Source organism: Mastigoproctus giganteus, chromosome 12 (genome assembly GCF_048544385.1).
Source record: "Mastigoproctus giganteus isolate SK-2022 chromosome 12, ASM4854438v1, whole genome shotgun sequence".
NCBI lineage: Eukaryota > Metazoa > Arthropoda > Arachnida > Uropygi > Thelyphonidae > Mastigoproctus > Mastigoproctus giganteus.
The window spans coordinates 100,791,383-100,815,980 of record NC_143586.1 but is presented as its reverse complement, the minus strand read 5'-3'; the positions used below and the strand labels follow the sequence as shown (position 1 = coordinate 100,815,980).

Here is a 24,598-nt window from a genome sequence, read left to right as displayed (position 1 = left end):
GCTGGAACACCAAAAATGGTTAATGTTTACAATCAAGAGACCTCCTGATAGAAACAGCATCGTCCAAACATTCTGAGTGGCTGCTCAAAACTTTTGGTGGGCTGCCAGTATCTGTCACCCCTCACAATACGTTAAATTCATCCAAAGGTGTCATCACAGAATGAGACCTAATTAGTGTCTGAAGAAGAATTAATTAAAGAATTGAGCAATCAAAAGGTAATCAGTGCCAAATGTATAATAACTAAGAAAGATGGAAATCTCGTCCCAACTCGATCCATAATCTTAACTTTCAACACCCCAGAATTGCCATCATCAGTAAAAGCTGGCTACTTAAATTGTAGAATTCAGCCTTATATCCCTAATCCCATTCATTGTTTTAAATGCCAGAAATATAGACACTCCCAGCAGGCATGTAGAGGTGATGCCATATGTCCTATATGCAGTTGCAAGGAGCATACTCAAGCAGATTGTACAGCCTCTGCTCCCGTTTGCCCCAACTGTAAAGAAAGTCATCCAGCCTTTTCAAAATCATGTGAAATGTGGAAAACAGGAAAGAAAATACAAAAATATAAAACAGAACATAAAGTGACATACCATGAGGCACACAGACAAGTTATGCTGACAATGCCCAGCCTTTCTTATGCATCTCACACTAGAAGCTCTCAATGATGTATCTATACCACCAAGCACATCTATAGCTAACTGGGTTAAAACTACATTAGCAAACTCTGGAAAAAATACACCTCAAGCTAAAACCAGCGAAGCAACCAACACTCCAATTAGCATCCTGACCGATAATGCAAAGGTTTTGCTTGACAGTGAACAAATGAAAACCACTAAAGAAAGCAAGAAAATTGAATTGCCCACCAACAGCATGGAAGTTGATGTCCATTCAGAAATTGAGGAACCCATACTTGAACTCCACGCAAATGACACAATGGATATTGGACGCCCAACCTTTCCAAAAAAAAAGACCGGAAAAAATGCTTCCTCATTCAAAAAACAGTCAGATGAGTCATCCTCAACAAAATCTAAATGATGCACACCGTTTAACAATGGAATTGCAGAGGCTTTTGTTGCAACACAGACTATATAAAAGATCTAATTAACCGGTTTTCTCCAGTTGCCCTATGTCTCTAGGAAACTTACCTAACCTTACAAATTTTTCCTTCGATAAAGAACTACTGCCTTTATCGAAGAGATCGTAATACAGCTAATGCTGCCCATGGCAGTGTTTGTTATTTTGGATTTTAGGCGCATTAGCAACTAAGGCCATATTGCTCCGAGAATATGTGGTGGTCATTCCCTAACCTTTCCGCAACCTCTGTATTTGGTAGTGATGGGCTCGAACCCCAGTCTAATCAAGAAACGTGTGTTACACACTGCTGCTCCTTCCCACCTGGCTACGGAGGCGCCTCCATGGCGGTGTGGCAATCCTCATAAATTCAAAGATCCCAACTAAACATATCCCTCTTCAGACTGAATTAGAAGCTGTTGCTGTTTATATAACTCTCCATGTTGCCATAACACTTGTCTCAATATACTTACCGCCAAACCATGCTTACTCTTTAAAAGACCTTGAAGATCTCATCATACAGATTCCTCCAACTTTCTGTATATTAGGGGATTTTAATGGGCATCACTCCTTATGGGGCGCTCCAAAATTAGATAAATGGGGTAGACTCATTGAAAGACTTCTAGAGGCCCAAAACCTAATCATACTCAATACTGGCGCACACACACTCACATACAGCTCCCAAATGGACACACCTCAGCAACTGATCTCTCAATTAGTTCTCCAGTACTGGCCCCGACTATAGAGTGGTATGTACTAAAAGATCCCATGGGTAGTGACCACTTCCATTAGACCACCATTAGACCAACCCTGCAGAAACTGGAAATTCTCTAGAGCCAATTGGGCCAAATTTCAGTCAGCAATCACTCTGGATACAAAAACTATTCAACTACAGCCCATAGATAAAGTCACTGATTATATCACATTCTGTCTTTTAGTTGCCGCTAAATATTCAATTCCATTATTAAATCCCCAAACCAGATGGCGCTTCAACTATTGGTGGAACGAAGAGTGCACAAAAGCGAAGAAGGAAAAAAACAAAGCATTTAATTTATTCTGTCAATCTCCAACTACACCCAATCTAATTAACTACAAGCAGCTAAGGGCAAAAGCGCATTTCTTTCAAAGGAAAGCCAAGAAAGATTCATGGACTCGGTTCGCATCTACTATCAATAGAAACACCGACTCCCGATTAATATGGAAAAAAATCAGACAGCTTTCTGGGAAATTTCCAACCATCCCTTCCCCAATTCTTTCTTGAAATGGGCAAGAATTCTCTTCTCCTCTAGATATTGCAAATTCCTTGGCCAAATCCTTTGCCCAAGTCTCACCTGCTTCAAATTACACTCCAGAATTCCAGAAGATTAAGACCACCACTGAACAGAGATCCATCAACTTTTGAACATCACAATCAGCCTCTTCAATTTTGTGAACTTTTACAGGCCATTAAAACAACACGAAACAGTGCCGCTGGGCCAGATGGCATATATTATGTCATGCTGCAACATCTCGATGAAAAAAACTTACAACTGCTGCTAGTCCTTTTTAATCAGATCTTCCTGGAAAATATTTTTCAAACCTCCTGGCACCATGCTACAATTGTAGCCTTTCTGAATCCTGCAAAAGATCCCTCCAATCCTTATAGTTACAGGCAATCTCTTTGTCAAGTTGCCTTGGTAAGGTTCTCAAAAAAATGATCCACAGTCGACTCATTTGGATCATTGAAACTCAACATCTATTCAGTAATTGTCAATATGGCTTTAACCAAAACAGGTCATCCTTAGATCTGATGATCAAGGCTGAATCTGAAATTCACAATGCCTTTGTAAAAAATGAACACCTTGTTATGGTCTCAATAGATATAGAGAAGGCATGATACCACCTGGCGGTATGGCATTTTCAGCGACCTTCATACTCTTGGTCTACGTGGCAACCTGCCAATGTTTATTAAGAACTTCCTACAAAGCTGCACTTTCCAGGTACGATATCAAAACTCCCTTTCTTCTGTCTTCTCGCAGGAAGAAGGAGTACCACAAGGGTCAGTACTGAGTGCAATCCTATTTGCCATTAGAATTGATTCCATTACAAAAGAACTCCCAAATACTGTGCAGGCATATCTTTACGCTGACAATCTCTCTATTTCTTGCCATTCTTCAAACATGAGATCTATCAAACGGCAACTGCAAATGACCCTCAATAAAGTGCAAAAGTGGGCTGCGCTCAATGGATATCGTCTTTCCCATCAGAAAACTGTTGCGATCCACTTCTGCAGTCAGCGCAAATTGCATACACACCCTGAACTTCGGATATCAAATTGCATCATTCCGACTGGCAATAATATCAGATTCCTGGGATTGATCCTTGACAGCAAGTTAAACTTCTTTGAGCACATTAAATTAATACGCACGACCTGTCTGAAAAAGCTGAACATGCTAAGGGCTTTATCTGCCTTGTCTTGGGGAGCAGATCGTACAACTTTGCTGCTCTTATATAGAGCACTGATTAGATCCCATTTAGACTATGGTGCTCCAGTTTATGATTCTGCCCGAAGGAGTGTATTGCGTTGGCTGGATCCTATACAACACAATGCACTGCGGATTGCTCTTGACGCTTAAAGGACATCTCCAACCTATAGTCTATACATTGAAGCTCATGAGCCCCCTCTGTACCTCCTGCAGCCAAAATAAAAAGTTGCTCTCCGCATCCTATTCAGCCGTATCTCTTTAATCCACCATTTCACAATCTCTATAGAAATAAACCAAGTAAAATATGACCAGCAGGCCTACGGCTCCTTGAAATAACAATTTGAAATTGTTAAAATCCTTGAAATAAGAATTGGAATGTTTCTCTCTACAATAGGCAACAGGTCAAAAATTACTCTCCTCTACCATGGACCACCTATCCTCAACTGAAATGTGATACTTATTTTCTGCATGGGGAAAGAACTGTCTGCCGACTCTAAATGTGCAACAACTCCATGCTAGCCATATTCAAAAGTATGCTGACTTCCTACCGATATATATGGATAGTTCCAAATCTCACTCAACTGTTGGAGCAGCAGCAGCAGCAGTGTTTCCCTCTGCTACCATATCAGCTTCTCTTCCACTTGAGTACAGCAGCTTTTCAGAGGAACTATATGCAATTCAATTAGCTCTGGAGAATTTGACTCTCCACCGACTCTCTCAGCTCAATTAGAGCAATGCAGGATCCCTTTCATAAGGATCACCATGTTATAAATAAGATCAGGAGTTTGCTGTTGAAAATTGAAGACAGCCAATAACTAGTGAAGTTTTGCTGGATTCCAGCACATTCGGGTATTAAAGGAAATGAAATGGCTGATATTTCTGCTAAAAATCCATCAACTTTAGACAACCTCTATCTTCATTCCAGCTTCTGATTATAATATCATAATTCAAGCAGCATACCGTGGACACAGCCATGGCATAAACAAACAAATAATAAACTCTTCTAATTGAAACAAAATCCAAATTTTTGGCACTCAAGCATTCAGACAGTTCGGCGAGAAGTGGTTCTCGCACGGATTAGAATAGGACATACTCATCTGACACACCTCCATCTGCTCACAGGCGATGATTCTCCTCAGTGTTCACACTGCTTGGAACATCTAACAGTCAAACATATTTTGATTGACTGTGCACATTATCAACAACATCGAACTTTGGTATTTCTTTCTCTGGCTAACCTCCAAGAATCAATCACATTAAATCATATCATTGGAGAGAAGGCAAATATTAGTGAACTTTACTGTTTTTTGAAAGAAATTGGAATTTATGAGTGAATATAAAGTTTCTGAGCTGAAATGAAATTGAGCTGGCTTTATATTAATTATTATATATAACATTCCTATGAATAGGGGCGCTATAGCCACAGCAGCTTGTGCGCCATTAAACACCCATACCACACGCCACAGATTTACAATGAGCCCTGGCATCAGGCACAAAGTTCTTTAGAAACCAATCAATGAAAATCTGTGTTGTAATCCAAGCTCGATTATTTGCCTTATAAATCACAGTGAGTAATTTGCACTTGTGGGCGCCAGCTGCATTGGAACATGCAAGAATCATAAGTCGTTCCCTGGAATCCTTATACCCTGCTGGTGCTGACTCATCTGGTGTTGCATAAGATTTCCTTGGTGTCTAACACCAGAATAAAGAAGTTTCATCTGCATTGTTCAGCTGACAGTCCCTCATCAGAAACCAACTTGGCAAATTCATCTAAATACACCTCTGCAGAAGCCTTTTCTCCACAAACCTTCAGCTTACGAATGCCATGCCTTTGTTTAAATCTGTTGAACCACCAAATTCACGCGGAGTTGTCAAATTTAATTCCTCATGAAAAGGTTTAGCTTGGGCCATTATAATGGAACGATTAAGTGGAAACTTTTCACTCCAATGCTACCTAATCCATTCAAGCAACACTGTCCACACTCTTCGACTGGTGTCAAGTTTTTCACTTGTCCATTAATTTAGGCACATTACTGTCACCGCAGAATTTAAGTATCTATTTCTTAATATCATAGATAGTAGATATACCAACACCATACTCCTCATTCAAATGCTGCACTGAAGCACCTTTATTCAGTCTAAGTAGTTTTACTTTCTTTGATATACTGAGCACAAAATGTTTCCTTTTAGACATATTAAATGAAAATTATAATAAATTGGGACAAATAATCACATAAATGTAGAGGGGCAAGTGTACATAGCAGCTGTCAAACTGATGTGCGATTGATTGCTATGATTCCGCACCTGCATGTTGTCAAAAAAAAAGACTGCCAGATTCGAAACTAGCCAGTTTCAAAAATAGGCGGTTTTCTGGAAGCCAGATAAATGGTACAGTACCTGTATATCGAAACACACAACTCTACTGCATGCTTGATGTACTGCAGCCTTTGTAGCTGATATGCCATTAACCCCCACCCTCCACCAAAAATTTCATGTGCTAAGGTGAGGTCTAGGTTTAAATCCCATCAAGGACTGGAGAATTTTAAAAAGGCCATTTCAATCGAGACCATAATGAGATGATCCCCAGGCAGAGGGAATGAGATTTTCCCCATAAGTTAATCTGGGTTTTCAGATTGCACACCATGCAGATCAGCCCATGAATACTTATGTTATTTGGTTTTTAGGAGCATCAGCAACTAAGGCCATATTGCTCCGGGGATATGGTGGTGGTGGTCATTCCTTGACCTTTCTGCAGCCTCCGTATTTGGTGGTCACGGGCTCAAACCCCAGTCTAATCAAGAAGCGTGTGCTACGCACTGCTGTTCCTGCCCACCTGGCTACAGAGGCGCCATCCATGAATACTTGTATATATGATACCTGCACAACAATATAGCTTTAAATACTAATGCATTATATATTATAACAGAGACCAGATTGAGGTGTTTAAGGCTTTAAAAGAATTGCATCAATTAAATAAAGAATAAGGGTGGGTGTATGGAAATTTGCAACCAGCCAGAGAGTAATTGATTGTTGGAATAAACTCCATCTAGTGTTGCAGAAGCAGAAAGATTTAATGAATTGAGCAAATCATTAAAAGGGATGGACAATCAATTGGGTAAAAGTTTTTTTTTTTTTTTTTTTGGCTGATACTGTATAAGTTTGCTGTCATTCATCATTTTCATAATACTAAAACTTTTAACTAAACATTACTTTTTTCCCATGTACAGAGCACAGAAAGTCCTGTTACTCCATGAACTGTTGATAATGAAAAAATAAAATAAAGTTGAGTACCACTTATGCAAAATCTGGAAGATTTACATGTGCCATGTACCTCCACTTTTACAGCAGAATAATGTCTCAACATCACATGAAATATGTGGCATATTTCATGTGCATAACATTGTATGTATTACTTTAGCAAATAGTGCCTACTGTCCTTTTCAGTCCCAGAATCAAAGCACAAATTAAACTCAAAATGGAACATAAAGTGCAAAAGAGTATAGTGCAAGGTATATAACCTCCACAAATGATATTGTAATAAATAAAAATATATAATGTAGTGTAACATATTGAGTTATACAAAAATTAATTAAATACTGTAAATGTTAGACAGAATTACATTTAACAGCTTTTGTAGCCATATGTTGTTTAGTGTTTTAAACATCCTGCATCACTTAGGTGACAACATTCCTGTTTAGTACTATGAAAAATGTTTCTGCTCATCAGTTGACAGGTTTTAGCTGGCAAGCTTTGCTTTCAAGAAGTTAAGGCTTGATAAATTTTTTCGATAACATTTCATAAATTAAAGGAAAATTATTCAGGTAAATTACAGTGAAATCATTACTGTGACTACAGACTTAACAGCTGTTGTACTTCAGCTTCCATTATTCAAAAAATAAATTGTTGTAATATAGTAGAAATGATTTTCAGTGTTCAGGAAGATGTGACCAATATGACCCATCATTTAGAATCAACAAATTCACACTGTCATTAATACAGTATGCTTCCACATTCTGGAAGATGCAGCATGATGAATGCTATAGACTCTTCAGGCTGTGCTTACCTCAAATGTAATATGGAACTTTTATCCCATTACAGAATTAAATAACTTGTCCCTCATGGTGCTCTCAGCAGCACAGGAGGGGGAAAAATAAAAAGTTGTTTTTAGGAGTACACTACAACAAAATACTACTGCGTATGGCTTCAAACCAGCTTGTCAGTATCACAAGTGAAGAATGAATTTTTATTTACAGGTCTTGCATTACTGCTGTGGAGTTTCTGGGGAACAACAGATAAAGGACTAGCTCGAGGTTTTATGGCTGCTATTGCACTGTGTCATAGTCTTCAGCTGATGTGTAAGCCTCTTTCTTGTTTATTTTTTTTCATTCCTTTCAGATTGCATTTAGTCTGTCATTTTCCAAGTGGACAAATTCAGTAGCAATATAATTAAATTTAAGCATCTTAATTGCTAATTAAAGGTTAATTAGCAAAACATTTGTTCAATAAATAGGGAATATATTTTAAATCATAACAGTAGCTACTGTTGCTTTTTTTCTGCATATACACTCACTTAGACAACAGAACTGCTTGCTGTTGTGCTTTAACAATTCCTCATGACATGTCTTAGATGAAATTAATGCAGATACAACCAAAACAACAATCAAGTCTGCCTGATATTTATCTCTGTTAAAGCACTTTTGACAAATGATGGCAGTGCCTTGTTTAAGAAACATCCCATTCCTAAAATGTACTGCACAAAATTAAGAAATTTGAAGCTCCTAGCAGGGAATGCTACTTCAGATTTTCTGTTGTGAATTATCGTAATAAAATTTCACCAGAAAATGCTGTTCAGTTGTAATAGCTGTTATTGAAATTGCTATTCAGTTGCGATAGCTGTTCTTGAAATTGCTGTTCCTGTGGTGCCACTTGAAATGCACATCTTCCATTCATACCAAAGCAATGTCACAACGACTAGATATTCCATGGGCAAAAATTTACGAAATGTTTTGAAATCTCCTCTAATGGTCCCCATTAAGGGCCCAGATGTTGCACCAGTTGACTCCATATGACCCCCAACAACACACAACTTCATTCTAGTTTCTGGCTAAGTTATTGTAGATGAATGAAGTAGTCTTAAAATACCTTATGGACGAGGCTCATTTCCAGCTAGGTGGCATCAAATACCCAATGATTGTCATGTATGCAGAAACATTGCCATGTGCTAACAAAGTTTTTATAATGGGCATAAAATATGTAGTTATAGGCACATTATCTTTTCCAAGATAAGATTTCTGCCTTTCAAGAGAGAGAGAGTGAATTTTTGGTCATAACTCTTTTATGCAGGTAGAATTCTACCAAACACTGTTGAGCCAGTGAAACAGTTGCTTTGGGCTACATTTAACAATAATCACATCATTTCCCAGGATTTTGCCAATGCTTGTCAACCTCAAAGTCTAGATCCTAATCCTTATGACTTATTTTATGATGATATCTCAAGGACAGAGTTCATCAAGGTAACAATCAGTCTGTCTGACCTGAAGAAAAGCATTATGGCATGTTACTAACATTTTTCACAACATGCTTTGGGTTGCAGTTGACCATACTGTACAAGTAAAGAAACCGTGTTGTGCGAGGATTGCTGCACTTTATCAATTGTGTTAGACCAAAACTGTATTGTAGAAGTACCGTGTTATACGGGGGTTACCTGTGCTGTATTTCCCAAACACTTGAAATAAAAATGGTGATCACACCAAGCAGTTTTATCTTTATAACTTGTCCACCTCACTCTCTAGACTTTTTTTTTTTTATGTAGAACAGGGTGTTTTTATTTATTTCTGCTGTTTCTGCACAGGTGTAACCTGTGCAGATTTTTATTTAGAAACTTATGGGGAGAATAAAGTGTTGTATATATGTCAATGTTTAAAAATTATAGAAATGGATAAACAATTAATATGGAACATTTACAAATTAAGATTAGTTTCTGCTTTGGATTTTTATGGAACAAGTTATGAGGTAATCCCTCCCCTGAAATACCTGTTTATGGAACATTTCTCAAAATATCTTACTGCCCTGAAACAAAGGAATTTGCAAACCACAACATGTATGCCACAACTTATAAAGATAAGGAACAGAAAGCATTGGATGTAGAATTGTTTCTGACGCGGGCATAGCATATCGGATTCAGAAAAGTCTGGAAAGCACTCACATACAGTTTAAATTCCATTTTTATTACCAGAAATTATGACCCAGGTTTCAGAGTAACAGAAACCTAATTTACCAGCTCATATTTACTGCTTTTTAATGTAATAAAGGTAAGCAGGGATTAGCAAGCAAGATACTGAATCTGTTTAGATTCATTAAAATATATTAAATTTATTTAATTTTTTTTTCCCTTACAAGTGCTTAGCAAAAACATTATGCGGTACTGTGCTGATCAGTAAGGTATGTGTTTGGGGGAGTTATTCCAGTAGCTTCTAAATCTGTCATTAAATGCATTTTCAATATAATAAGATATGATGCAGGAAAAGGTTGGCCACCTGTGCTACATCCCATGTATTCTAAATGGGAAGCATTCAAGGAAGTAATCTTGGAAGCTACTAGGTTTTTTGTTCCAACTAAGAAATACTGTTCTAGGTTAAATGGATGTCAGATGAATAATGAGATTCGTGGCAGAGAAGAAAATGCATGGGATGCATATAAATTATCAGGTGACCCTGAAGCCTATGGTATAAATAAGCTAGTCTGTAATCAAATCACAAAGGAAGTTAGGCAGATTATGAGAAGTCTTTGGCAACTGATGCAAAGAAAAATAACAAAGACTTCTTTACTTATATAAATTCTAAAAGGAAGGGGATGAATCAGATTGGTCTGATTCATCCCCTTCCTTTTATGAATCATATCAATGGTTTGACTGTAGATGATCATTCTCAGAGAGCTGCCAAACTAAAGTATTTTGCAAATACATTCACATGAGGAATTATTCAAGGAGGAGAGGGCCAGATGTCTATCAAACTCTAACAGGGAGTTAAATGATTTTGAATTAACTTAGAGCAAAGTTGAGGTTAAACATAAAGGCACCCTGGGTGGATGGGATCTATCCAATTATTAAAGGTGGCGGCAAAGGAAGTAAGCAAACCCTTAGCCATAATTATGAGAGCATCCTTGGATTAAAGGAAAGTCCTCACAGACTGGAGATGTGCAAATGTATCTCCAATTCACAAAGGGGGATCAAAGGGTGAAAGAATAATTACAGACCAGTTAGTTTGACTTCTATTCCAGGAAAAATAATGGAGTCACTGGTTAATGAGGGATTTTAAATTCTCAAATGACGACTAGTACTTGTGGATTGGTCACTTGGACACTATCAAAACTTACTGGATGATTGTTTTCTACATCAGCGTGTTCAAGAAGCAACCAGAGGGAATAATACATCTTGATATGATTATCAGCAGTGATTATTCATGCATTAAGAATGTGCAGATAAAAGAACAAACCACTGGGTGGCAGTAATCACAGTATACTGATGTGGGACCAGTTTCTAAAACCCTTCCCCTTTTGGTATTTACATCTTAAAGATGTAAATACCAAAAGGGGAAGGGTTTTAGCTTTCGTAAAGGTAACTACAGTGGTCTCAGACAGTTTTTAAATCCTATACAGTGGGACCAACTGGTGATGTTACCAACAGCAAATTCTAAATGGGAAGCATTCAAAGAATTAATCTTGGAAGCTACTAGGCTTTTCATTACCTAAGAAATACTGTTCAGGTAATAAGCCTAAATGGTGTCAGATGAACTAATGAGGCTCATGGCAGAGAAGAAAAATGTATGGGATGCATATAAATTATCAGGTGCCACAGAAGCCTATGGTAGATATAAACTAGTCTTTAATCAAGTCACAAAACATGTTAGGCAGTCAAAGGCAGATTACGAGAAATCTTTGGCAAAAGATGCAAAGAAAAACAGCAAAGACTTCTTTACTTATATAAATTCTAGACGGAAGAGGAAGAATCAGATTGGTTCACTTGATATCAATGGTTTGACTGTAGACAATCCTGCTCAGATAGCTGTCAAACTGAATGAGTATTTTGCAACTACATTCAAACATGAGGAATTCTGTAGCACAGAAGCTTATTAAACTCTAACAGGGGGCTAAATGGTTTTGTAAAAACTGACAGCAAAGTGGAGAAATTGTTGAAGTTAAACATAAGAAAGGCAACTGGGATGGATGAGATCTATTCCATCCACCCCAGTTATATTAGAAGCAGCAAAGGAAGTAAGCAAACCCATAGCCATAATTATGAGAGCATCTTTGTATTCAGTCCCCATGGACTGGAGAAGTGCAAATGTATCCCCAATTCACAAAGGAGGGATCAAAGGGCGACAGGAATAATTATAAAACTGATAGTCCAGGGAAAATAATGGAGGCGCTGGTTAAAGAAGCACTGCAGGATCATCTAGACAAGACTGCAGTAATAATTCAGACACAGCATGGGTTTGTTAGTTAAGGAAAAGTCTTATCTTTTCAGTCATATGCCAAATCATGTGACTGAAATTTGATTGGATACTATGATGCGGTCACAAAGGAACTGGAGGCAAAAAATTGTTTTGATATCATATATTTGGATTTCAGGAAAGCTTTTGATACTGTTGCACATGGAAGACTACTGTACAAATTGGAGCAGTATGGCATTAAGTTGCTGCAATGGATAACGGAATGGTTGAGTGGAAGATGACAGAGTGGTAATCAGTTGATACTGCTCTTCATCTACTAATGTTATTAGTAGAGTTCCCAGGCTTCAGCGTTGGGCCCATTGTTGTTTTGTATATTTATCAAAGTTATTGATGAAGGTATATCAGGCTTAATGTCAAGGTCTGCAGATTATACAAAGGTGGGGAGGGTTGTTAATAATAGTAATGATAGTATTTTGCTACAACAGGATCTGGAAAAGTTGGGCAGATGAACTGAGAAGTGGCAATCGAAATTTAACATTGGCAAATGCAAAGCACTGCATATGGGTAGCAGTAACCCCCAATTCCCTCAACATGAATTGTTGAGGAAGCTTCCATCCTGCAGTGGGTTGATAATGGCTGCAGTTTACCTTTTTTTTTTTTTTTAACCCCAGAGTAACATACCAACTGTGCAGTACTACCCTCAGGGTACTGGAGAATGAAAGAGACCTGGGGTTAGTAATTGTGCAATCAGATATGAAGTTTTCTGAGTAGTGCAGACAGGCTGCCAGAGTAGGTCATGGTGCCTTGTCAATGATATACAGGAATTTTGCAGGAAGGGATAAGGAGGTGATTATCCCCTTGTATAAGGCAATGTTCAGGCAAGACCTTGAGTACATATCTGGAAGCCTCCTTTTAAGAAGGATGTAGAGTTGCTAGAAAGAGTACAGAGAAGGGCAACAAGACTGGTGAGGGGAACAGAGTGGTGCTCCTACGAAGAAAGGCTTAAGTTCTGCAAATTGCAGAGTCTGGAGACTAGGCAATCTGATTGAAGTGTATAAGGCCTTGAATGGACTGAGCAGGCTCAATGCTGATGGGATTCTTCCTCTTGCTCAGATTACAAATCTGAGGGGGCATAAATTGAAATTGAGGAAAGACAGTTGTCGAATAAATATGTTACCAAATCTATATAATATCGGTGTAGATACACCATAGACAACTCTTAAAGAAAAACTACGATTGTAGTGTGAAAGGCATCATTTCATTAGTATCTCATATTATGCTCATCCTTCACAACGAGTTACCAAGTATTGCACTACCTCGAATAAGTAACGCTTCACTAATAGAGAAGACTATTGTCACTTATTCTCGGTGGGCACCACCACTCAGACAGCACCGTTTCATGGCTAGTTGGCTTTTTATTGGTGGGTGCCTTTCACACTAAGATCGTAGTTTTTCTTTAAGAGTTGTCTATGGTGTATCTACGCCGATGTTATATTGATACAGAATCTTAAACTCTTAAAATATTATGCCTTGTTGCATTTAGTTTATTTAAATAAATGTTACATATGGAAATCAAGAATGGTACTGCATGGTCATGTTAGATAAACATAGCACACGACCACGCTTAAACAGAAGTTTGTTTTACCACTGTAAAACAAGCTGTTACGTATTTTTCTATTCGTTACGTATTACCACGTAACCCGCATCTCTTTTCTCCCATTGGCTGAATAAATATCATTAGGAGGAAAATTATTTTAATGTATAGAAAGAGAGATATATAGAAGTGTTTTAATTGTAACATCAGTATTTATTCTCATAATTTATTAAAAATGCATACATTTAATAAAATAATCGAATTTATCGATAATAAAAATAAAAAATTGATATAGATTTTGCTAACCCAAAAGAAGAGTGATGAAATGCAGTGTGAAATTGCACAACTAACCTGAGTTGACTGTTGATCAATCCTGCATGACTGCTTAATGATTATATTCTTTGAATATATTTGTAAGCTCCTCTGACCAATATACTTAGTCTGGAGTATAAACAGTTTTTTTTTTTTTTTTTTTTAATTGGAATTTATAGTAATCTGCTGAGTTGGATTTCTGTTTCTAAATTTTCTAAAATTTAGATTAAATTTTAGAAAATACACAAGAACACCGTTCCACAAACAGAAGTATAAGGGAATTTAAAAAAAAAAAAAAATAGTTTGGCAAGTTCATAACTGGATTTTGACTAGCTGATGCACGGATTTTGGAATGTTTGGAAGAACTAGAATGTCATTAAAAAATATATATATAAAAGAGGTATGCAACAGAAATTGAAAATTGCTATAAGTAGAGGATGTTCGCTGGAAGATTAATCTCTTGAGAAATTTTTAAACTCTTCTGCTGATTTACTCAAAGATTTTTTGGATGTAATTTAATTTTTGTAAAGTTGTAGAATTTTTTTTTAATATGAAATGATTTGTATTTATTCTAGAACATTTTTGAATGAAATGGGACAGTATCTTTTAGGCAGTGTGATTCACATAAAAATTAAGAGCTTGGGGAAAATGAGGAAGATAAAAGCTAAAGTCACTTATTGGGGAAGGTATGTGAGGCAGAATATATTGAAAATGCTACTAGGTTTAGCCATTAAGAAAAAAAAAAATCTCGTAACTCCTTTTATAAAAAAACAAATAGATTCTGTTTCAACTCTGAAAGTGTCACTTTTCACTGAGAGCTCTGATAAAACAAACCACACTTCAAAGAAAACAAGAGCCACTATGGGCTCAGAACAGATTGGGACTTTGACATGTTCATATTTATCCTTTACAAAAAACATAGGATTAGCAGAATTTATTTTTTGACTTCAAAACTAAATCTTAAAGTGGACTCAGATAAATTTTTAGCCAGAGCTATTATCTCTTCAGGTGCACCTCCACCATGTTTTCAAACTGATTGGATTACGTTTTTCTTCAGCCAAGTTCAAAGAATTAGCCCATTCGCTAAACTGCTTTCTAGGTTTTACTTTCAAGTAAATTGCACAAAATGATGAGCACATGCACTTTGAAGGACTTGTCTTGGTTTGCAGTGTCATGCTTGAAGTAGTCAAAGAAATTACATCACTTATGAATTTATGTCATGATACTTCAACTAGTATTTTACAAGACCTTAGCCATAATAACTGGCACATGGTTGACATCATGACTGAAATAGATGTTTCAAAATTTTGTGCTGCTGTTGTGACACAATGCTGTAGCAGTTATAAAAGTAACATCAATATCAGCATGTGTACATGTGGCACACATATTCTGAGTTTATTAACTAATAATATCATGTGTCTGAAACCTGCAGAAGACTTGCAACTTAGAGCCAGATCATTTGGTAAGCAAGTAAAAAACAAATAAGGTAAACTCCAACAGAATGTAGTGGTTAGAGTCTGCTACATCAGATGACATTATATCTGGATTTGTGTTAATATATTTTACAGAAACAGTATGTTTTAAAATTATATTATTGTCATACAAATAATGCTTTATTATCACAAAATAGTGTTATCACAAAAATGTGTTTTGCAGAAGCAAAACCCACATCCTAGAATACGAAAATAATAACTGGTTTTATACAAATGATTTTTACTATTCTAGAAAGATGTAGTGACAGAGGTGCTTTTACTTAGTTCATCTTGCTCATCAAAGCCAACTACACAATTCCTCAGTAGTTTTTCCTTTACTTTCTATCTGACAATTGATTTATTTATGCCAAGATCCTTGCTGCTTGTACTTTGCTTACTCCAGATTTTATGTGATACAATGCAGTCTTTCCAAAAAGTATAAACTGCTTTCTCTTTTCCATTTTGATAATGAGGCTAAACCATAATTTCAAAAGAAATGGAAATTAAATGTTTTGAATAGGGAGTTATCACAAAAATGTGTTTTTCATCTTTCACTTAACTGTACGAAATGCTTCCAGCATGATTTCAAAAAAGATGATATAGGGCTAGGATGGGTATGCGGAACAAATTAAAACTAACTTTAATATACCACCATACCATACACCATATTGTCCGACAAATAAAACAACTTATTATATTCTATATGTGGTTGTTGCCGAATGTAAATGTTTTGCTTAAATTAAATTAGCGTGGACAGGACATAGCATAATAGCAAGTACTTGCATTATCAATTTTGAAAACTGGGTCCACTGAGCAACTGCATTGTACTGGATAACACATTCTAAAGAATAACAAAAATTAATGATAATTTTGTACTAGTTGAAGATTTAGCTGATCTACAGAGTATGCACAGAAAATCTTTTTGAAAATTTTTGCCAATCTATTGAAAAGTTGAGATTAAATATTAAAAACCTGACAGGAGTTACAACTGACAATACAAAAAATATGAGTAGAATAACCAAGAAAATGAGAGATATCAGAGCTGAACCTCTGATTGGAATTCACTGCATTACACATCAAGAAGCTCTCTGTGGGAAAGTGTTGGATCTTCAACACATTATGGATGTGGTTATTTCAACTGTAATTTTTATAAGATCACGTGGCCTTAACCACTGTTTGTTTCTAGAGTTTCTTTCAGAAATTGAAGCTGAACGAAGATGTTACCTCACAGAAATGTACCAACTGTGTGGTACTACACTCGGGGTAGTGGAAAATGAAAAAGACCCGGGGATAATTTTGTAGTCAGATATGAAGTTTTCTGAGCAGTGCAGACAGGCTGCTGGAGCAGGTCATGGGGTCTTGTCAGTGGTATACAGAATTTTGCCAGCAGGGAAAGAGAGATGATTATCCCTTTGTATAAGGCAATGGTCAGGCCACACTTTGAGTATAATACGTACAGGTCTGAAGGCCTCATTTTAGGAAGGCACCTGTGAGGTGGTCTGATTGAGGTGTAAAGGCCTTGACTGGGTTGAGCAAGCTCAATGCTGATGTGATTCTTCCACTTGCTCAGATTGCACACCTGAGGGGACATAAATTCAAATTGAGGACACAGTTGTAGAATAGATATGCAGAAATTTGCCTTTAGCCAGCAGGTGGTTGGTTGCTGGAGCAAACTTCCATGTGACGTGGTGGACATTGATAGCGTATATAAATTCAAAGAATAACTCAACAAAATTTTGGAGTGAATGGATGGGTAAAATGGGATTTTTTTTTTGTCAGCTGATGCTGTATAAGTTTGCTTTCTTTCCTTTTTTCACCATGTGCCTCTACTAATGCTAATCCAACATTTTTTTCTTCACCTGCCAATCAAATTATGACAGAGAACTGTATGCATAGCTTCCAACTTTCCTCCATATAGGTACCAGAGATAGTTTAATTCAAAAACAAATTGAGAGTGTTAAGTGGAAGCAGGTTCAAGGCACATCTTTGAATGTGACTAAAAGGTGTAGAAGAGTAAATCTCTAAGCATAGAATAAAGCACCCGATGTAACCTCTATGGATTACTATTGAAATTATTAATGATTAATGGAATGACAGCTGTAGTCTATTTCAGTCACATGATTTGGCTGTGAATATTCTCAAGAATTTTATATTATTAGCATTTGCATTAATAGAGGTATGATGCAAGAAAGCAAGCTTATACAGCAGGGTTGGCCAACTTAATTTGTGGTGTGATCTACTTTTTTCTTCAAAATATGCTGCAATCTACCATCTCAAGAATTTCATTGCCATGGTTAAAAATGTTAATCAACACATTGAAAAATGTTTATAAATTTTAAAATTATATACAATTCAAAATTCTTATTTTAAACTCATACATATGTAAAGTTTTAATTTATATGAAGTTTGTGTCTTAATGTCATCTGCCAAGCTTTCAAAATTAGGGATGTACTGTGAAAAAGCCAACCGTAAAGAATTTTCTGTATGCAAGTCCATAAGAGTAGAGCAATTCATCGTCTTTGTTTGTTTCAATTGTGAAAAGGCCGATTCACGTAGATATCTGGAACAAAAACAGGAATTTAAAAGTTCACTGCACCTCTCGGCAAACATATTTCCAAAAGTCTTTTTCTGATGACCTGGCTTTTAGGAAGATATCGTTTTGCAATGTAATAATTTTCAAGTAATATTTTCTCCATGTGAAAAATCTCAGCCATTTTTTCTGATTTGTTTCATATCTAAGTCGACATTAAGTGGATAAGAAATATATTGAACAATGTTTTCAATTGTTTTAAAATCACTGAATCTGGTTTCAAAATCACCCACAACTTTCTTAATTTCAGAAACATATTTCTCACTATTAAATTCAAAAACAGGATATTTTGCAAATGATCTTGTATATTTGCAAAATGATCAAATTTTTTTTTCTTTGAGAACCTTTTACCAATTGCCAAATATTTATATTTATAGACATAAATACTACTAATCATGTCACCCGCATTTTTATTTTTTGTCTTGTAATTCCAAATTCAGATCACTTTAATTTACTGGTAAAATCTGCCAAAAAAAGCCAGATCACACAACATATCTTGTAGCTACTGATAATCATCTCCCATTTGATCAGCAAATTTAGAAATCTCTGTAGAAATTTACTCCAACTCAGCCACCTCACATCTGTGTGTAATATCAGATTTGGTTCATTTTCATCGAGTTGCATTTTGAAAAGTCTCCTTTGAAGAGATTGTCCTCTGATGGAATTCGCGATTTTGAAAGCCATGTCCATAACACTTTAATATTTAATCTTTTGCTGACTAACACTGGTTGGTGGATGATACAGCGGTAACTCAAAAAATCTGGGAATTCATCATCCTTTTGGCACAATGTGATAAATCTGTTAAGATGCCCTGTCATTGCTTAGTTCCATCTGTTGTTATTGATATGAACTTAAATAGTGGTAATTTAAATTTTCCAATAAAATTTTTGAATGCATTAAATATATCAAGACATCTAGTTCTTTCTTTTAACGAAACCATACTCAGTAGTTCTTCTCTAGTGGCAGAATCATCGAAAACCATACGAATAACAATTAGCAATTGAGCTGTATGACTGATGTCTGTAGATTCATCTAGTTGTAAAGAAAAGGATACACAATTAGCAGTATGAGCATGCAATTGTTTGCTCACATTTTTTCGATGTGTCGCATCACAGTATTTCGACATAATTGCAGATCTTTAAGAGCACTTTTAATTTCATTTTTGTTCTTAAAATTTTCAAAAAGAGAATCTGTTATTTATAAAAATGCGCCTTCGATGAACTGACCATCAGAAAATGGTTTGCATTTTTTTGCGAGAAGATGACTCACTTTAAATGATACTACAGTTACTGTTTTAGATTGTAAATTAGGTGTCATGAAGATATTTTGTTGTGCAAATAATCTGGATTTAAATTCCTTTAATTTATTTTTTCTAATGTCTTTATTAGGGGGAAAATCTGATTGGTATTTACCATGGAGTGCCTTTATAAATTTCCTTTTTTGGGTATAGCCACTAAAGCATTGCAAATCAAACATCAATATTTTTCTTTTATAATTACTAAAAAAGTATTCTAGTTCCCACTCTTGATGAAAATGGTACATTTTACTCTTTTTCGTAGTATTAATTTTAAATCTTTTTAAAATGAATACTACGAAAAAGTAATGTATAAGTTAAAACGTATAAAGTAGTGTAGGATTGTTTAACGTTTAAAGTAAAGTTATTGTTGTTATTAATATTAAATAAACTAAATAAGAATTCGACACATACACTATGCTCTCCACAACTTAACTGCATAAATTTTCACTAGACAAGCCTAGAGGCTGCGCAGAGACAAGAGTAGTCACTTGGTTCAACAGATTTGTAATAAGAGTATGCAGTGGGGTGCATAATAATAATATTTAGATTTTGACTGATCTATTTTTTATATATATTTAAAATTTGTCTTGATCGACCAAAATTAAAGCCGCAATCAACTTGTTAACCACCCCTATTATACAGCATAAGCTAAAAAAAAAAAAAAAAAAAAAACCACTTCCCATTTCACACATCCATTCGTTCCATGTATGTCTAGTTCTGCCTTGAATTTATTTAAACTATCAACTACCAACAATGACAGATGGAAGTTTAACTACCCGCTGGCTAAAGGAAAACTAGCACAGTGATTCTTTCTTTGCTTTGTTTTCCACCAAAACATTTATCATCCTTAAAAGCAAGTGTTCTATTCGGTAAACATTTAAAGAATAAACCAATTTCGTCAGCATTAAAAACATCCTTAGGTTCATATTCTTCCAAAATCTTCTTTAAGGTATTGTTCCTCCAACTGTTGCAATCTTCTTCGCTTACATTAACACTTTCTCCATAAATAACCTTTTCCACAATTCTGTGGCACTTCTTAAATTTATCTAACCACCCAGTGCTCACATTAAATTCTGTATGTCCAAGGGACTGTGCAAATTTCAGAGCTTGTTGCTTAATTATTGGACCCGATATTGGTATATTCTTTTCACATATCATTTGCCCCCATTTTAGAACAGCTTTATCAACATCTTCGTATATACACAACTTAATTCGCTTCTTGTCTGCTCCTCCTTCAATTGCATTTAAAATTGATTCTCAATTTTTTTTAAAATCGTAGATAAACTGCTAGCAGGTATGCCATATTTCTCCACAATATCTTTTTTCTTAAAATCCTGGTCAATATCATGAAGAATCTTTACTTTATCATTAATACTTAAACACTTTCTCTTTGACATTGTTCCCACAACTGTAAAAATTACTCGACTACAGCTCTTGCTGATACATACACCGCAAACTTCACTGCATTGGCCATATAGTGAATTGTTAGTATTGCCTACTCAATGACATCTGCTTGCCAATTCAACAGTATCACGTGACCTTTCCTATCAATCACTTTGAAGAAATATACGATTTTGTGCATTTCTTTTATTCTGCTTTCATATATACACAAAAGAAAACTTATGGTTAATGTATGCTATATGTTACTTTTCAGAAAAGAAAAAAAATAATAAAATACAAGAGCATATAGCCTATGTGATTGATGACAAATTGTTTGAAAAGAACGAAATAAAAAAAAATTCATGAAAACCATCTACTGGGAGTCTGTTAGATGAGAAGGGACATATCATAATGATTGACAGGAAGGTCACATGGTACGGTTGAGGTGAGAAGCGAATGTCACTCAGTAGGCGTTACTAAAAACTGACTATGGAAGCATTCTATGTATTGCCGCCACAGCACACTAAAGATTTACTGCAGCGAATTTCATTTTCCCCTTAGCCGACATCAATTTACAAATCTACCCTATTTATTGTAAAGTTTATGACCACTTTTAAGAAAACCCATTTGGTTTTATAACTGTAACAAAAATGAAACAAAGACCCTCCTACAGGCATCAATGGCTACAAGTGTTCACTAAAATGATGATTAATTCCAGATGCTAATGAACAATTTCGGAGGCCATATATTTGAGTGGCTGTTTAGCAGTAAATGCTTGAAAATCTTCAAAAATGCTTTTACTACTTTGTTTTAAAAATTCATTATAGAGAGACCAACACTTTGCTAAATGGGGTTAATTTTACATGTAATTTCGTTTCATGGTGCAATGTTTTGCAAAAAAATTCGTAATATAGAGAAATTCGTTAAATAGAAGTTCCACTGTATTTAATTTTTTGAAATCCATTTCTAAAGAAACTGCAGGAACACATTCACCAGGGGTGGGGGACCACATTTAGCTTGAAAAGACCTTTGACATGACCATTAAAACAACTTTTTTAAGATTTCACTTCCTGCATTGCCCACTAACATGCACAAAAAAAAACTTGCAACTACTTAAATCTCAGAAAGTTACTCTATATGTGCAACCATTATCCTTTTATGAACAAAAAAAATTTTTTTATTCCTATTTCTGTAATGTAATTTTTTAGGTGCCAATAAAGCTTAATTATATAAAACTGGTAAATGGAGGTGTCATTTTATGGAACATTTTTCAGTATAGTGATAAAGAGGTCCATTATTTTTTACTTATTCTGTTTTACATTTAATTCTGTAGTAATGACATGAGAAACCATAGGAGAAATTTTAACCAAACTACTGGTTCAAAAGTTGTATATCTCAATCATCTTAGTTATTGTTGAATTTAATCCTCATATAAAACACTTCACTTTGATTGGTTAGTATTTTAAGATAAAACAGTCAAACTTATATAAGACATGGGAGAACAAATCTCCCACCTTAAAATATTATAAGGGTTATCCCAAAAGTAATACAGACTGTGCAGTACTCCTCACTCCATAGTACTGTGCAACTGACATTTATCAATATAACCTCAACATTATTGTTGAAACAGAGTTCCTACATTGAATACGTGTAGACTTTTAAAAATACACTGTGATATTGCTTCAGATCAGATTACAGGTTCAGATCAAAGATCTTTTATCAAAATCAAAACTTTAAATGATCAAACTCTGACAAATTTACGAATTGTGGGGTGAGTCAGCAATAGACTGTAGCACAATTTCACACTGGTCTCAAAGGTTTTGTCAAGGTCAGATCAGTGTTGAAGACAAGCAATGCTCAGGTAGCCCTAGAACATCTGTGGACAACACATTGGCAGTCATTATTACTACTTGGAGAAAGATATATGACCTGTGAAGATATAGTCAATAAATTTGAAATACCAGAATCATCTGTTCATCAAATTTTAACTGAGGTGTTGCAAATATGAAAGTTTGCCACCTGATGGATTCCACATTTGCTATCATATTAACAACAAGCAAGATGTAAAAAAATAGCAATGCAGTTATTCATACATTACCAACAAGAAGATGAAGAGATTTCAACACATTTTTTTCCATTGACAAGACATGGTCATGCAACTTTAAACATGAACTGAAATAACAATTAGCTCTGTGGAGGCATTCATCTTTGCAACACCGCTTTAAGTGTTGCCAGCAACAATCAAATGCAAAACAAATGGTCATTGTGGCCTGGTTATCACTGTTCATGAGTCACTTGAAAGATCAGTAACTATGCAACATTTTGATCATAAATTACGCCCAAAAATTTGTCATAAGCGGCTACAGATGCCAGAAGCTGGTGTGCTCATACTCAAGGAAATGTCTTCATATCACAGTCTGTATAGCTTGTTTTCACTGATTACTGCAAATGGGAAGCACACCACTTACAGTCTCAATACAAGTCCTTATGATTAGTATCATTTCCCCAAGCTCAAGGAAGCATTGCACGACAATTGTCTAGAAGCAGTGGGTGTAGCTGTACCCCAACACATACAATTAACAGTCATTAAACAGCATTCAAAAATTACCTGAATACTGGGGAGCAGTCATAAGATGTGGAGACTACATCAAAATTTTTAATGTAAATTCGTTTTGAATTAACCACTTTGGCATATTATTTTTGGGATAATCCTCAATTTCTGCAGTATGCTAATTTTTATTTGAAAATATAAAAATAATGAAGTAAATTTTTTTTTTTCAGCTCTCATCACCCAGTTATGGCAAGTGGAATGGATGTGGAAGACCCTGTTGACAGTAATAGTACGCACTGTGTTTGTGCTGTTGAATCTATTCTTCTATAGAGCCATTGGTTCTACAACGGCAGGGCTCAGGAAAAGCACATCATTCAAAGATCTACGTGAAATAGGTGGAAAGACACCAGATAGTACCACTATGTCAGCAACACCACTCACTACTCCAAACACCAAGAAAATTGAGTGATGTCCAAGATTTATACATATAAACATGCTAGACTACATATTTATATTAAAAAATGAAAGTACGACACTACCAAACTTTCACTAAGGCAGCAGTGGTAATTTAAAATCAAATGTCAAATTCAGAATGGGCTTTTTTTTTACATCAATTTTATTTCCATTAACTGGGTTTTTTTCTCTGTTTGAAGGCAATATTATATATTAATAAAATTTGCATAAAATTGAAACACTGATTAAAATAACAGCCTATTTTCATAGGCTGTTATTTTAATTCCATTTTTGTATATGTACAATATTCATTTTTTTTAAATATTTCCTTCGGCATCTCAAGTCTAGAAACATCAGCCTGCTCAAAAGTAATTACAATTTCCAAGCCTTCTTTTATATAATTGATCCCCTCCCTTTTTCCCCTAAGTAAACATCTCTCTAATTTATGTATATATAAACTGTCTACAATGTTACAGTAACTAAAATTTGTAATGTGTATAGTTACTTCGTTGACATCTTGTATTTTTTTTCTGTCCAAAAAAATAAATTCATAAACTTGAATAACTTGGTTATGTGTCAACATAACATTCCTAGGAATAGTTCAAATTGCACAGTACAACCCAGAAATAAAAATATCCAAAAATAAAAATATACATAAAATAAAAATATAAATATACATACAATTCATATAAAAGTCTCAATGTTCAATTCTCAGTTGCATCAGCTAATAACACAATTTACACAAGTTTGTACTGTTTTGTGTGCATTTCATATATATACACTATCCTCTGACACATAAGGGAACACTAAAACTAGTTAGGAAAAAGAATTTATTTATCAAGTATGACTTGTAGGATTTAACGTCAGTAACCCATGTGGGGAAATTTTCCACAAGTATGCGATAAGTAGAGATTGGAACCTTGCTCCACTCCTCCTATAAGGCGATGCCAAACACAGCA

At 35.5% G+C, this 24,598-nt stretch overlaps 1 protein-coding gene across 4 annotated transcripts in view; it reads left to right on the top strand.

Moving 5' to 3' along the window:
- The window catches only part of LOC150077302 (tumor protein p53-inducible protein 11-like), a 388,464-nt gene extending 364,626 nt beyond the window's left edge, over positions 1-23,838 (top strand). For 3 of the 4 annotated variants that reach the window (XM_090385672.1, XM_090385674.1, XM_090385673.1), the window contains exons 5-6: positions 7,794-7,895; positions 23,417-23,838. In XM_090385672.1, the coding sequence (XP_090241798.1) occupies positions 7,794-7,895; positions 23,417-23,655 (341 nt within the window). In that variant the 3' untranslated portion in view covers positions 23,656-23,838. The remainder of the gene's footprint in view (positions 1-7,793; positions 7,896-23,416) is intronic. The other variant, XM_090385675.1, reaches the window with a different exon arrangement.
- Positions 23,839-24,598: the final 760 nt, after the last annotated feature.